Source organism: Rhinichthys klamathensis, unplaced genomic scaffold (assembly GCF_029890125.1).
Source record: "Rhinichthys klamathensis goyatoka isolate OS25496 unplaced genomic scaffold, OSU_Roscu_1.1 h1tg000119l_1, whole genome shotgun sequence".
In the NCBI taxonomy this organism is placed as follows: domain Eukaryota; kingdom Metazoa; phylum Chordata; class Actinopteri; order Cypriniformes; family Leuciscidae; genus Rhinichthys; species Rhinichthys klamathensis.
This window is the reverse complement of record NW_026606656.1, coordinates 1,795,914-1,810,935: the sequence shown is the minus strand read 5'-3', so window position 1 is coordinate 1,810,935 and position 15,022 is coordinate 1,795,914. Positions and strand designations below refer to the sequence as shown.

The 15,022-nt window shown below is 38.1% G+C and overlaps 1 protein-coding gene and 1 long non-coding RNA gene across 3 annotated transcripts; one reads left to right on the top strand and one right to left on the bottom strand.

Annotated features, from left to right (window-relative positions):
• Positions 1–256: 256 nt before the first annotated feature.
• prr14 (proline rich 14) lies at positions 257–11,197 on the top strand. 2 transcript variants are annotated; one of them, XM_056255202.1, is made up of 8 exons: positions 257–379; positions 2,196–2,339; positions 3,281–3,324; positions 3,416–6,043; positions 8,303–8,438; positions 8,527–8,636; positions 8,767–8,835; positions 10,676–11,197. In XM_056255202.1, exons 3-8 carry the CDS (start codon positions 3,305–3,307, stop codon positions 10,998–11,000), a joined length of 3,288 nt encoding a protein of 1,095 aa, XP_056111177.1. In that variant the 5' UTR covers positions 257–379; positions 2,196–2,339; positions 3,281–3,304; the 3' UTR covers positions 11,001–11,197. The 2 variants fall into 2 exon arrangements, with proteins under 2 accessions (XP_056111177.1, XP_056111179.1); XM_056255204.1 differs by lacking the exon at positions 10,676–11,197 and adding an exon at positions 9,734–9,927 and having other exon boundaries at positions 8,767–8,872.
• Positions 11,198–11,843: 646 nt separating this feature from the next.
• Positions 11,844–14,476, bottom strand: LOC130088458 (uncharacterized). Its single transcript, XR_008807470.1, has 3 exons — positions 13,941–14,476; positions 13,019–13,218; positions 11,844–12,620 (listed from the first exon to the last, which is right to left on the bottom strand). It is a non-coding gene; the product is annotated as an uncharacterized LOC130088458 (long non-coding RNA).
• Positions 14,477–15,022: the final 546 nt, after the last annotated feature.

The following is a 15,022-nucleotide window of genomic DNA, read 5'->3' as shown; positions in this document are numbered from 1 at the left end:
ATATACAAACCGCGGTACATAAACCAACGAGAGCTTTTAAGTTTACATCGGAACAAAGACGACTGTTTATGGCATCGCTATTGGTTGCATTTCTCCCTCCTGAAACCTAATTGGCCAATACGTTGATGTTACACATTTTTAATTGGCCGCGATTTTAGAGTCTACCCGAGGGGCGGGACATGTTTTACTATGCAAGATTCTGATTGGCTCATTGACTGACCGGGAACACTCTCGCATCGAATGATAGGTCTGAACCGTGAAGCGCAGTGGTGAAACTCGGGCGCCGTCCGGCGTGGAAATGTCACACAAACATCGGTGTTTTCGAAACAACGCCTAAAGGAGATGTTTTCACAGCACGTTTGCCCTCAAACGATTTTAGGTTAGTGTCCAGTTTATTTACATAATTCACTCCGGTTTTTAAAGTACGAGCTGGTAAAATACTATTTTAATGCACTGTATTTGACTGGTTTATGCGTAGATAGCAGCATAGCTCAGTTAGCCGCAATATACGTCGACGACGTACACAAAAAACACACCAGTGTCTGAAAACTAATATTATTAATAAAGCCGCTGCTGAGCAACTTAACTCATGACCGTAACCAATGAGGAATTCATATAGTTATGTTTTGAGATTTTATGTGGGAATCTGTTTGACTGCAGTTATTGTAACGTTATATTTTATTCTGCTGAAGTGAATATGTCTCCGATGTGAAACTGCTGTTATTTGATCTTTTCTCGGTGCAATTGTGCTGAATGTCGAGTAGTTTAGCTGCACAGGCACATCTAAATATTACATAAAGAGAAAATATTATAATTTGTCTAATAATATTTCTAAATGCATATTAACTTTGCTCTCCGAACAAAATATTGGGGACCAAATTGTACCGAACGCTGGGGAGACTCCTAATAAACTCCCCGTTATGATGTGTAGTTTGCAAGTTAATGAATTATGTATTTATTTTTTATGAAAATGTCGCGCAAGCATTAGTAAACACGTTTACCGGACAACAGAACTGTTTAATCAAATACAGACAATATTATATTCTCACCGTACACATCATCAGTATGTGATGATAACTAACTGAGGAGTTTCTGCTTTTATCTTCATTAACGTTATATCTTTATTTATTTTTAAGTGGATGCCAATAGCTTTTCTTTTTATTGAATTGTTGCTACGCGCTTGTTGTGTTTGTTGGTTTGAGTTGATTTGTTCTTTTAGACATTACTGTGATGAAAATGAGAAAAGTGACCCTGGCCACAAGCTTAAGTCTTTTTTAAATATTTTTATTTCAGTTAGCGTTTTGGTTAACTATAATAACCCTGGTTACCATAATTATGCTAAAAGCTTTAAAAGAAACGTTTTATTCTTATTGTGACTTGTCCTTTGTTTTTATTTTAAGCTTTACTGATTAAAATGAAATATAAATGTGTACACAACACCACACACAGTGTGGATTTTAAGGAATAGTTCAAAAGTTTGTCATAATTTACTCGCCCTCATATTGTTCCAAATCTGCATGACTTTCATAAATGAAGATATTTTGAGAAATCTTTTAGTGTTTTTGTTTTTGTTGTCTGTCCTACTTGGGACTTCGGTTGAAGTGACTATTAGGCTACTGAATACAATTTATTAAAGTCGGCATGAAATCAAAATGGACAATTCTTGTTTTTGTATGGCATATTGCTATGTTTATTATTAATATACATTTAAAAAAAATTATATAAATATTTTGAATGTGCCCTCGTAATCTGTAATCAAAGTAACTTCCCCTCCCTCTTGCTATGACATCTTTTCTCTGATGACGTGTTACTGGCATGAGGGCTGGGCAACCTGTTACTCACATGACATCACAGCAATTGCAAACAACTATCCAGCGATCCAATCAATTCCCGATGGACAAATCAAGTCTTGCCCTACATTTTTTTCTTGTTTGAGAAGCTGTTTCACGTATACGTCACAACTTTTGCAACTTCCTTTTCATGCTGACTTTAAAATGTTTTAAAATTTCATACTACAAGCCTAGGTTTGTTCATCATTTTTTTTTATCATTTTGTTCATCCTTAGTGAATTCTAAAGACCATAAATTGTGTTTATGTATTGAATGAGTGCTTAATAATAACTTGATAAAAGCACCAGTGTTAACTAAAATAAGAGTGAAACTAGCTAACCAACCAGTGACATGCTTGTTCCACAGTTGTGATGATTTGGGAATAAGGTTGGCAAACAGAAAAAGTAGACTGCACCGTGGGACCAAGAAAGAGACTCAAAGATGAGGCTCAGTCATCACAACCTCAACACTTGAGCTCATCCCCATCATGCGAGAGGTGAAATAAACGTTGTGTTTGTCATCCCTCAACTTTCACATTTCTCCTTTTTCATTGCAATGTAATTAGCTGGCAGCTTCTTCCTGACGACTTCCAGACATAAGTTACAACTTAATGAATTCACACAAGCTGATACAAGTAATAGAGATGTAGTCAAGAATAGGTTGCTCACAGCATACAGTTTACAAAACCATCCGAGGCATTACTCATCATACTCATGATTTGTTACTGTTGTAAGAGTCGCTAAGGTTTCAAGGAGGTAAGACAGACACAATGGAACTGACAGTGGCACACCTTTGAGAGCCATTCAGTGAAAAACAAATCACAATGGAAGAAAAGTGTAGATAGTGAGGTGTGAAGCCAAAAGGGCCATTGTTTAGGTTTTGCACTAATGAGTCATTTAGTTCTGCCACTGTCAACGCACTGGTTCTGTGAATCGCATGACTTCAGTTATGCTTGTTCTCTACATGGTTATCTGCTTGTCATTTATGTTGTCTGTCTAAGAACCTGTAACAACTAAATTAGTTTAAAATTACGCAAAAGTAAAAAGTAAACCCAGATATGAGCAATGTAAGTTTAGTAATCTAAATTCACATTTAATTAAAGTCAGTTAATTGTCAGATGCTATTGGCTGCTGTTGTTATTGTTCATATTGTGTGCAACAGTCTGGTGGTGATGGAAGTAAAACTTCCGTTCATTTTCGCCATACTGATCAACCATGAGCTCAGAGATGTTTGCTTTTGTTTTCCCCCCAACTTTATTTGAAGAAAAATGTTTAATAGTTAAATTCTTGGTGAATAACTACACTTCCTATAGCAGCAACTCCGCTCCAGTGACTCTCTGCATGTCATGTGATTGATCAGTTACTGTAAGACAGTATCTTTACAGTGTGTTACATTCTTAATTCCTTTGTCTTTTTTATCCTAACCTCCTTTTATTTTGTTCTTGTTTTTAGACAAGCACCGGAGTTGAAGCTGAGATGGAGGAGCAATATTCAGAGTGAGTGTTACTGGGTCAGAAGGACAATATGGATCTGTAACCCTTAGCCAGCAAACATCTTTTAAATATGTCTTTTGTCTCTTTATTTTAGAGATGAAAGCCACAAACCGGCATCACCCTGTGTGATCTCACAGTTAGGAGATGGCTGCCCTGTAAAGGATCAAAGCCATGACCGGAAGCCAATGGAGAGGGATTCCCCAGAGAGCCCTTCACCAATAAAACGATGGGAGATAGGTCCGCTTCTACAGTCATTCAAATCCAAGATGGCCAGCTTCACTGAGATCGTCATGAGCCCTGTTCGGCTTTTTAAGCCCAGTGACTCTTTGTCCTCAATCGTACATCCTGAACAGCATGAACCATTAATAACTGAGTCAAATGTTGAAAATTCAACCCGGACAGAGGAGGGCGAGACAGATGAAGATAAATGTAGAAATGGATTGTTTCCAAAACGGCCTTCTTCTGAAAAACTGCAGTGCCACACTGCTCCAAAACGCCACAGAGTTGCACAGAGACTGAATTTTTGTACAATTTCAACAAGTAACAACCACAAACCAGTATTGGATCATATTCAAATGCACAACGAGGGTGCACCAAATGAAGAAAATCAGATAGACTGTCCTTCAAGCCAGTCACAACAAGCCGTCCTTCAGGATGTGACTCGTGTTGCCAGTCCTTGTAAAGCATGGAGTCCTTTCTTCTGGTCTAGACCAAATCTGTCCACAGACAAACCTTTAAATTCTGCAAGTGCCATGCATGTGTCTAGTCAAGCAAATGTTCCAGCGGATGCCGTTGTTGTTCTGCATCGGCTGTCAGGTGAGAGTCAGACCCCTAGCAGTGACACAGCCTGTGGACATAGTCGTAAGTCCTGCTTTTTAGAAGAGGGATCAAACTTGTTGAACCCAGAGTCAAACAAGAGCACAAACAAAACTTGCTTAAACAAGCCTGATCCTGGAGCCTCCTTTTTTAGCACTTCCTCTTATTTTGACTTGATAGATAAAGACACAAGCATAGGTGGTTCGTTTGGCAACAAAGAATCCTATACACGGGTGGCCACCAGGAAAAGCCCTAGAAAGATACATCTGTCATGGACGGCCGAGCCCACCTCCAGTGAATTGGCCACTTTTGTGACAGGATCAAAGCCTTTGGATGTGGGTATAAAGGAATCACAGTCTGGAAACGTTATGGAGCGGACGCACCACTCAGCTAAAGTATCAGACCCTCCAATGAGCACTACTGTTGGGGAAGTGAGGGCAAAGAGAAGCAGAGAAGCTCCTCGGTCAAAGAAAGACTTGCAGGCAAGGAAGAAATGTGACACGCCGAATGCTAAAAAAGGAAGATGTGTGAGGAATAAAAAATTAAAAGACAATGGCATCACTCTGGAAATAAACCAGGAGGATGAAACCTATATTGAGGTTAGGAAAAAGAAGAAAGGGGTTTCTATGATCCACACGCACCTAGATTTAGATCTACCCATCTGTAGTAGTAATGCAGCAGATGTTGAGATGAGAAATTCTGTAGAGACCTCAGAAGAAATGGGACAGGACAAGACGATGAGAAGTCGGTTGAGAAAAAATGTAAAACGTAGGACCTTACTGACCCCTAGCAATGAAGGTGATTCCACTGATGCAACATCCTCTCAAAACTGCACACAAAATTTCTCAATTAACAAGTGTGTGCACAGCAATGATATAAATATCATGAATGGTCAATCAGAATCTCCAGGATTTCAGCACCCTACGCAGCCACAAGAGCCTGAGCAGACCATTGAAGCTCGAAAAACAAGACGGCATCCTAAAGGTTCAGGTGATGCTTTGCAGAAGAGAAACCTTCGTCCACCCAAGCATAAGTTTGAGGACTACAGGGTGACTTCAGTGGTTGATCCAGCAGGACCAAGAAGTAAACCTTCAAAAATAACATTAGTGCACCGCCAACAGTCTATTACTGTGTCTGAGGAGCAGGTGACATCTCTTTCTGGTCTTGCATCAAGAGAAGAAATAAAGGAACGTTTGTCACCGGATTCAACAGATCCAGTGCATTTAGAAAGAAAACTAAGCAGACCCATGAAGAATGTAAAACAACCAAGAAGAAAAGATGTTTCCGTTGCAAAAAGAAAAGGAAGCAAGGATGAAGCAGAAGCCGTTCCAGTAGTGTCGTTGTCAGGTAGCGGCTCCAACCGCCTCCTGCGCAGCTACTCCTGCCCTGAAATCCCGTCCCTAGTATCCAGTGACTGTCATTTACCCTGGTCCCACACGCATGACAACAGCACTACCTCACCCAGCAGAAAGAGCTCACCCACTCAACTTCCCATCCACTATCACTCTCCGTCCAAGCGCACTCGCCGACACACTGTCTGCAGTGTGGAGATTGAGCGAGAAATTGCCCCTTTGTGTCTTCGTAAAGAGGTGTACCCTGCTAGTCGGGGTGGCCCTTTGTGCCCCTCTTCCCCTTATTCTCCTTCCACTTCTCTCACAGCCCTTGTCTCGTGTTTTTTGTCCAGTCCTTTAGCGTTCTTGTCTAAAAGCTCAAGCCAAGGGCGTAGTCATGATAGTGATGCCAGCACTGGCAGCATTTCAGCTGCCTCCAGTTTTGTTGCATCATCATCGCCCTCCTTCAGTTCCCCCTTTACCACCCACACTTCCTGTCATGCTTTAACCGGCCTCTCCTCTGTTGTCACTCCCAGCCCTGAGACACCTTCTGCCTCTGTGTCATCACTCTGCAGGTAATTTATCAGATTCCCATCCACGCTATCCGAGTATACTCGCTTTTTATTACCCATTATTATGCATGTACATTATTATGTAATGTAGCATGTTGATAATTAGTGGTGCTCCGATCATATTAAAAGTGCTATTGGCCGATAATTGCTGCTTGTGACTTAATCGGCGATCTCTCAATTTGCCGATCTCATAAACCGATCTCATGCTAACGTCGCAAAAAGACACGTGCCTGCCGTGAGAGGTATGTCATTTATGACATGCTTGCGGCGGTGCCATCTCAATCTCTGTCTGGCGTGGATAAAGTAGCAATAATGCTGATTTCATGGTGAGGTACAATTCATACATCTTTATTACTACATCTTTAATAACTCTTGACCAATCGACATTAACAGTAGCAGCTATTCAGTCGGAATACATACTCCACTCAATTCTGAACTTTTCTAGAAAGTACACCATTTGGGAAACTGTATAAGGGAAAATTAGCCTCCCAAAAACCACAATAAAATAAGCAGACATTGTAACACTGCACCAGAAAAACTTATATTATCAGTGTCCAACAAATTAAAGAGTCAGGAAATGTAAATAATTGTAAATAAAAAAACTGAATATTGCATATTTAGATATTATAATAAATTGGTGAATAAAATATAACTAATGAAATGACAATAAATATTAATAATTAACAAATCCCTGGGTTATACATCAATCTGGCATTAAACATTGTAGGCTCTTTTTCCTCAAAAGCCTATCTTTGTGTAAGCCTCTCTTTTAAAAATATTTACAATACCGTTCAAAACTTTGAAATCAATGTTTTTTTGTTTTTGAAAGAAGTCTTTCATGCTCACCAAGGCTGCATTTATTTGATCAAAAATACAGTAAGAATAGTACTATTGTGAAATATTATTACAATTTAAAATAACTGTTTTCTATTTTAATATATTATAAAATGAAATGTATTGCTCTGATGTAAAGCTGAATTTTCTGCATCATTCTTCAGAAATCATTATAATATGCTGATTTGCTGCTCAAGAAACATTTCTTGTGTTGAAAACAGATGTGATGCTTAATATTTTTGTGGAAACAGTGATACATTTATTTCTAAATTCTTTGATTAATACAAAATTTAAAAGGTTAAAAAATGAGTACAAAACATTATACAGTTAACATTATAAAAGTCTTTACTGTCACTTTTGATCAATTTAATGCATCCTTGCTGAATGTAGTAATGTATTAGTGTTCTATAAATAATGCTTCATGGTAAAAAGACTTCAAATAAGACCCCATGATCAATGATCGGTATCGGCCAATACTGCTTCCAGTGATCGGCCCCAACAATCCTGATCGGAGCACCGTTATTGATGATCTCAGACATTTTCCCCTTAAAGGAGAACTCCGGCGCAAAATGAACCTTTGGTCTAATAAAACATTGGTACCTAGTCAACCGTTCTCTGAGATTTGTTTTCATGATAATCGAATGTAAAGAGTTTTATCTCTAAAAACTGTTTAGCGTATAACGCTAGTAATGGGGGCATCTATTAAGTAAAAAGAAATCGCTAGTTTATACCACTAACAAGGCTCAAAATAGCCCCACACTAACACAGTAACATAATGAGGGTCCCTACATGCAAAACGAAGCATTGAGAACTTTGTAAGTGTACAGACCGGTTAATAAGAAGATATTTTATGAAGACAGTCCACTTCGTGCAAACAGACAGGAGCCATCTGTTTTCCAAAGTCTCGACTAATCAAATCACGAACGCCATTCATACAGTTCAGAAGTTCACTGAACTTCATACCGTTCAGCTCACTTAGCACGTCGTTCGTGGTTTGATTAGTCGAGACTGTTTTTCAAAGATGGTTCCTGTCTGTATACACGAAGTGGACTGTCTTCATAAAATATCTTCTTATTAAACGGTCTGTACACTTACAAAGTTCTCAATGCTTCGTTTTGCATGTAGGGACCCTCATTATGTTACTGTGTTAGTGTGGGGCTATTTTGAGCCTTGTTAGTGGTATAAACTAGCGATTTCTTTTTACTTAATAGATGCCCCCATTACTAGCGTTATACGCTAAACAGTTTTTAGAGATAAAACTCTTTACTTTCGATTATCATGAAAACAAATCTCAGAGAACGGTTGACTAGGTACCAATGTTTTATTAGACCAAAGGTTCATCTTGCGCCGGAGTTCTCCTTTAAGAAGCAAGACCTTTAAAAAAAATGCATGTCAGTAGTTAAAATCCAACTTTTTCTTCCCTCAAAGTTCTTTGGAGGGAGACCATGGAGTGCTTCAGATGGAGTGTGAGGAGGCAATAAATGAAGAAGAGAGATCCAACTTTGACCTTAAACTCTCTGCAGCCATCTCAGAGGAGAAAGCATTATCAGATTCTGAAATCAAGGTGTGAGTTTTGTTTTCTCTTAACTTTGGTTTTTGGTTTAAAAATGTATCATCATTCTTAATCATTTCTTCACTTTCTGTGTAAACAGACAGACATAAAGGATGGTCAAGGAGGAAAGGTGTCCTCTATTCGTATCCGTAAAAAGATTCCAAAGCCCCAGAATAATCTCACCCCAATGGGCCTTCCGAAGGTCATCAGGTGTGTATATGCATAGAGAAGGTCATGGACTTGGTCATATTTATCTTTTCTCTTTCTTCCTAGCTGAAGCTAATGTGTGTTTACATTTACCTCATCACAGCAAAGACGCATTTCTTTTTGTGTTTTACAGAATAAAGAAGAAGGATTTTAGCTTGGAGGAAATCTATACCAACAAAAACTTCAGCAAACCTCCTGATGGGTGAGACGTTTTACCAATGTGTTTTATTTTCTGGGTAGTTGAGCTTAAAGGAGAACTCCGGCGCAAAATGAACCTTTGGTCTAATTACACATTGTTACCTAGTCAACCGTTATCTGAGATTTGTTTTCATGATTATCGAATGTAAATAGTTTTATCTCTAAAAACAGTTTAGCCTATAAAGCTAGTATAACGCTAGTATATTGGGCATAGTGTAATGACAAATAAAAATCGCTTGTTAATACCACTAACAAGGCTCAAAATAGCCCCACACTAGCACGGTAGCATAATGAGGGTCCCTACCTTCAAACCGAAGCATTGAGAACTTTGTCAGTGTCCAGACAGTTTAATAAGAAGATATTTTAAACATACAGTCAACTTTGCGTATACAGGCAGAAGCCATCTTTGAAATACAGCCTTTACCAGTCGATCTACGAACGCCGATCCAAGCCTGCTGTTCGCGCTCACCTTATCACAACTTATAGCTCGTTCACATTCTCACCAGCGCACTTGGATCGGCGTTCGTAGATCGACTGGTAAAGACTGTATTTCAAAGATGGCTTCTGCCTGTATACGCGAAGTTGACTGTATGTTTAAAATATCTTCTCATTAAACTGTCTGGACACTGACAAAGTTCTCAATGCTTCGGTTTGAAGGTAGGGACCCTCATTATGCTACCGTGCTAGTGTGGGGCTATTTTGAGCCTTGTTAGTGGTATTAACAAGCGATTTTTATTTGTCATTACACTATGCCCTATATACTAGCGTTATACTAGCTTTATAGGCTAAACTGTTTTTAGAGATAAAACTATTTACATTCGATAATCATGAAAACAAATCTCAGATAACGGTTGACTAGGTAACAATGTGTAATTAGACCAAAGGTTCATTTTGCGCCGAAGTTCTCCTTTAATAACTCATTTATCCACTTAGTAGGTTCTCAAAGTTTTCTGGCCAGGCACCACATCTGATTAAATCAGACCATCCAAAAACCACCTGTATTTATCAATAATTGCACAGACCTCTTTGACTGCAACCTTAAGAACATTAACACTATGCAATTACAGTGTGTATGGCAAGAGTCCATTTCAAAACCATGAAAACTAAATATGTTTTGAAATCATTTTTATGTGAAAACACCCCTCAGACTGGTTGTATTTATTGATTTTTATTATCATTTATTTATTTGTCTACTCATTTTCAGGATTTCTAGTACTTGCAGACTCGCAGGAGGGTAGACAGAATAGCCCCATTTTAGTACCTTTTAGCTCAAAGTGTTCTTTCACTGCCAAAGAACATAGGCTAGTGCAGGTTTTCCCAAACTGTGGTTCATGAACCCCTGGAGGAACTGCACTGAAACTGTGTCTTAATGAAAAGCTGTTTAAAAAAGCTATTAAATCATAAAAACATAAAATTAAAACTATTTTAAAATACAAATAAAAACAAAAAAAAAACGTTTTCCCCCCAATATTTTAATTATTTATCTGCATGTAATTTATAACCAAGAACATGTGAATGTGTTGTTAAACTGAATAAAAACCTCAGGGGTTACTTCAAGTAAATATTTTAAATTAAAGGGGTTCAGCTGTCAAACGCAGGTTTGGGAATCCCCGGTCTAGTGCATTATTTTTTATTTTTCCATAGTTGTATTTCATATCACATTTTGACAACCACTTACTTAATGTCAATCATCTACAGCCTTAAATACGAATGGCTAAGTAAAATAATTTTATGTAGCATATTAGGACTTGAATTTACTTTGAGAGCATGCAGTTACGTTTTGAGATTTTATTCTTTCCCTTTTAACATCTGGTCAATTAAGCTACGATTGCAAACTTTTTCAGACGTTTGGAAACCATATTTGAGGTGCCTCTTAACCGGCGAGATGGCTCTCAGGCTGTCGTGGGACAAAAAAAGGTGAAGCGCTTTTTCGAATTCCCTGAACTGGGTGTTACCAGGAAGCCCAAGAAACCTCTGGTGGGTGTAATGGCGGGGGGTGGAGCCCAGAGGAAGGCAGGAGGGAACTCTGGGATCTCTAGAACCAGACGAGGTGTCGGGGGCTCTTCCAAAGTGCAGGATGGCCTTGCCTTGCATGAACTGGAGTCACTCCTTTGCTCTAAGCTTGAGGAGCTGGACACCTGGATGGCACTTCAGCAGATAGCGGGCTGAAGCAGAGGTCTTGTTTGATCTGTACCAAACAATGAGCTTTGCGTGTAGAAATTTACTGTAAATTCATTAAAGCAACAACAAAGCTGTAAAATCTGTTTTTGATCACTAGTGTACTGTAAAGATCTTACAAATACATCACATTCTTTATATATTTTGCTAGGTATTTTGTAAATTGGTCTGATAAACAAGAAACACCCTTCAAGGAGTTACTGTGCTTTGTTTTGTCCTTTTGTAAATGTTCAAAGGAAGAGCACTTGTTTACATTAATCTGTGGCATATATATATATATAATATTCCTGTTTGGCACATCTCTGTATCAAAAAGTGTTTCACAGTAAGAGTCGCCAGATCACTCATAAACAATTCCTCTCTCCGTATCTTCCACATTTAAAACATTTAAACTTCATTGGTTCAGTTGAATGCCTTATTAATACACTCTCAGTATGGCCTGTGTGTGTTTTGTTATAAAGGAGACAGCACAAAGGCTTTTATAAAGTTATAGCGGCAGCATTGAATACAGTGAGTTACCAGCAGGACAAAAGTTTGCATTGTTCAGTTTTAAATTATACTTTTTGAGCATAAAGGATTTAAAGGGTTCAATGCATTCTATGCTTTTACTCAGGTACTCTGAATATGGTCCATTCACTTAATTTACACTTTTGTTCCTCTTTGATGTAGTGACTTATAATACTGCTTATGGTGTTTGAACATGTTGAATGGTTTGTGTGTAAAATTGTTTGATATGTATAGATGTCTGGGTTCTGTATTTCTAACAGAATACAATTGAGCTGTGTTTTGTATACCCCCACCCCACCCCCCCGTTGTTTCGTATAGAACAGGTGTATTTTGACTGTTACACATTTTATTACAAATCCTGCAAGACATGCAATGTACAAAACATCAAAAGCACAACATATTGAAATAACTTATTTACAAGAACAGAAAGTTGTAACCACAATATCTCAACATTTGACTGCCATGCTCTCTGTGAGTGTCTCAATGTTTCCAATTTTCATTAAGACCCTAAATAAAAACAGCTTGTTGAAATGTAAAAGTAGTTTTGGTCAGGATTGTGTGTGTGTGTGTGTGTGTCTCTCCATCTGCTGCATGTAACAAATTCCTGAAAGTTTCTGTACCGTTTTTTTTTAACTGCATTCAAAAATGGCATTGATTTAATTGCTACTAAAAGCATACATATTTAAAATATTTAGCAAAGGTTGAGCTGTTGAATTCTGTTTTAAATACCGGTAGCAAGTTTTGGACTTTTGATCCAGACTAATGGCAAGCACCATTCTAAACCCACAATAAATTTAAATAATGACCAGTTTCTTGTTATCAGGTAAATTCTTTGGACGGTCTAGAAGATGCACAGTCCAATGTGAACTGTAAGACTCTGTTTCTACACTCTTACAGTTCATGTATCTGTAGAAAAGCTTCTGCTGTGTCAGTCCATGAAGGTTACAATATAGGACAGAAATCCAATCAGTAATGGAAAGATGAGAATTAAAACCACCCAGGCCACAATGGACCCAATTCCCCATCTACAAGCTTTTTTGGAGTATTTCTCAACCTTTTCCCGTGTTTCCTGACAATCTTCAAGTCTTTTTCTTGTCTCTCGGGCCTTGAAAAAAATGAGGAAAGAAAGTGTCAGATTTCCAGGTATTTTTTAGATACTTGCATTGTATTTCATCACTGACTACAGTTCTCAAGTTTCATGGTTTTTGCTTTGCCAACAGTATCTATGCCTTTGGCAACAGATTTCAGCCAAGCGTCTTTTTACAGAAACTTAACAATGAAATAGGATTGTCTTACAAAGTTCCAGAAAGCCATTTGAATCATTTATTTTCATTGCACATCTTGTGTGTTTTTCTACACTCTAATCTTTCTCTCAAACTGCATGGGTGGGTTACTAATATAGTTTTAAGTTCAATTTTGCATAGAGATAAGTGATGCTTATTACAATGTTGTGCTGTAATACAACGGTACATCAATGACATTTCAATAATACTGTATTATTACCTTGACAGAGTACATAAAGGACATAATTCCAAAGCAGGAAAGGCCACATATGATACTGCATATGGCTAATTTCCGGTGGTCTGGGTCCTTACAGATGTCGTGTAGACCATGATTGGTGACGCCGTGCGGGTCAGCTCTCGGCTCAGGATGTTCAAGTAAAGTTTCAACCTTCACCACTACTTGTTCGTTCGCACTCATCTCTGTTTGGAGTAACAAATTACAAAGTATAAATGTAGGGAAGTCAGCATAGAAGTAATGGCACATTACTGTATTTTGATGATTTTGTATAATATACACAGTGGCTAAGTTCTGTTAAAAGCTTACATGGGAATTAATGAGACAAGTAGTGATTTAAAACAAGATGAACAGGTTCTTGACACTGTTTTTTTAGCTTTCAGTTTTAATAATCGACGATAAATTTAAAATATATATATATATATCCAGATGCCTATATATAAAAGTCAGATAACCAGAGTGAGAGGAAGGATAAATGTATATTAGAAGAAATTAACAGGGATTTTCCAACATCCTCTCAAAGCATTTAAGTTTTTCTTTTTTCTTATTGTTGTCCATGGCACTTGAAAAACAGGTATGGACAGAGATAGTCATGGTATGACAGAAACTGGCATTGTATGATAGTATTGTAGGATAGTGATGACAGATCTCACTGCTAGTTGTGGTTATGAGCCTAACAAGGGTTATTTGGCAATCACTGTTGTTTAATATTTTGATGGTATGACAAGCCATTTTTTAACACTCTCAAAGTTTCTGAATGAACGAATGCATGGACTGAATAGCCATGAATCTAAAATCTTAGCAATGTAAAATCTGCATCCAGAAAAATTATAATCTTTGAAGAAAGCAGCAAATGAAAAGCATGCCAGTTGAAACAGTTGCTTAAACTAAAGCTCCCAGTACTTACAGACTCGCCCAGGCTTGATCTTGAGGGAAGAAGGGTCTACAATTCCTCAGGTCGACCAGAGATCCAAAGGTACTTAATAACCAACTCTGGTGTCTTTGCTTTGAAAAATATGTCTGTGACTAATACTTCTCTAATTATTATTTGAGTTTATGTAGAAGTTCTAGAGTCCTGTGACAAAACTGTCACATGTCGTTGTCACAACTTGATTCCAGATGACTTCCCATCCAAACTTCCTCTTATTGTCAGTTATACGTGTGAAATATTTAGGACAGCTTCTTTAGCTCCAGCTTAGACCTCTGATAAGGCAGGCAGTGTGAGAGAAATGCTTTGAACCAAGTACAACAGAATAAAAAAACCACACCTCCTTTTTTTTTATGTTCCCTCCCCCTTTGTCTTATTCACTCCCACACAGCTTGAAATACTACTTCCCCTCACATTCTTAAAGTCTTACGTTTATCAGTCTGTTTACCACACCTTGTTTCCCCTGTGAATCATGAGTAGCTCCTGCAGACTTTGTAACAGAGAAGCTCTGACTTCATGACACACTGTTACTCATTCTCTCTCTCACCTTTTCTTTCTCTTTCTTTTTACACAGCCTCACAAGATTCAAGTTTCTGACATGTAAGCTGAGTTCCATGTATTCTGTGTGATATCTCCTAATTGTATAAATGTTGGACAGCTGAATGATTTACAGCCTGTCATGTTTCATGATCATTCTTTGACAGATAAAGTAATGTTTCTAAACTTCTTCCTTTTGCAAAAACATCAGGCGTGTTGTTTTTTAATAGACAGGACCTGAGAGTTAGATTTTAAGTCTGCATATTTCAGATGCCATTTTCAAGACCAGGCATGCAGGTATATCACTTGATACATCAACTAATTCCATGGTATGTATATGAAGGAATTATATGAAGACGTCATTCGAATATGAAGTTACTCATCTCACTTTAGTTTTTTTCCCCCTAGAATCTGGAAAAAGCCTTGCTCAACCTTACTGACTCCAATGCCCCCTATTGTCCATTCAATCTGTGGTTGCCCTGCACGCTCAATAAACAAATTATAGCTGGTCCAAAACGCAGCAG

Excerpts from the sequence above, each read along its gene's own strand:
- prr14 (XM_056255202.1), top strand. The coding sequence starts at position 3,305 with ATGGAGGAGCAATATTCAGA. Across the intron at positions 3,325-3,415 it reads ATGGAGGAGCAATATTCAGA|AGATGAAAGCCACAAACCGG; the intron begins GTGAGTGTTACT and ends TCTTTATTTTAG. Across the intron at positions 8,836-10,675 it reads TTCAGCAAACCTCCTGATGG|ACGTTTGGAAACCATATTTG; the intron begins GTGAGACGTTTT and ends AAACTTTTTCAG.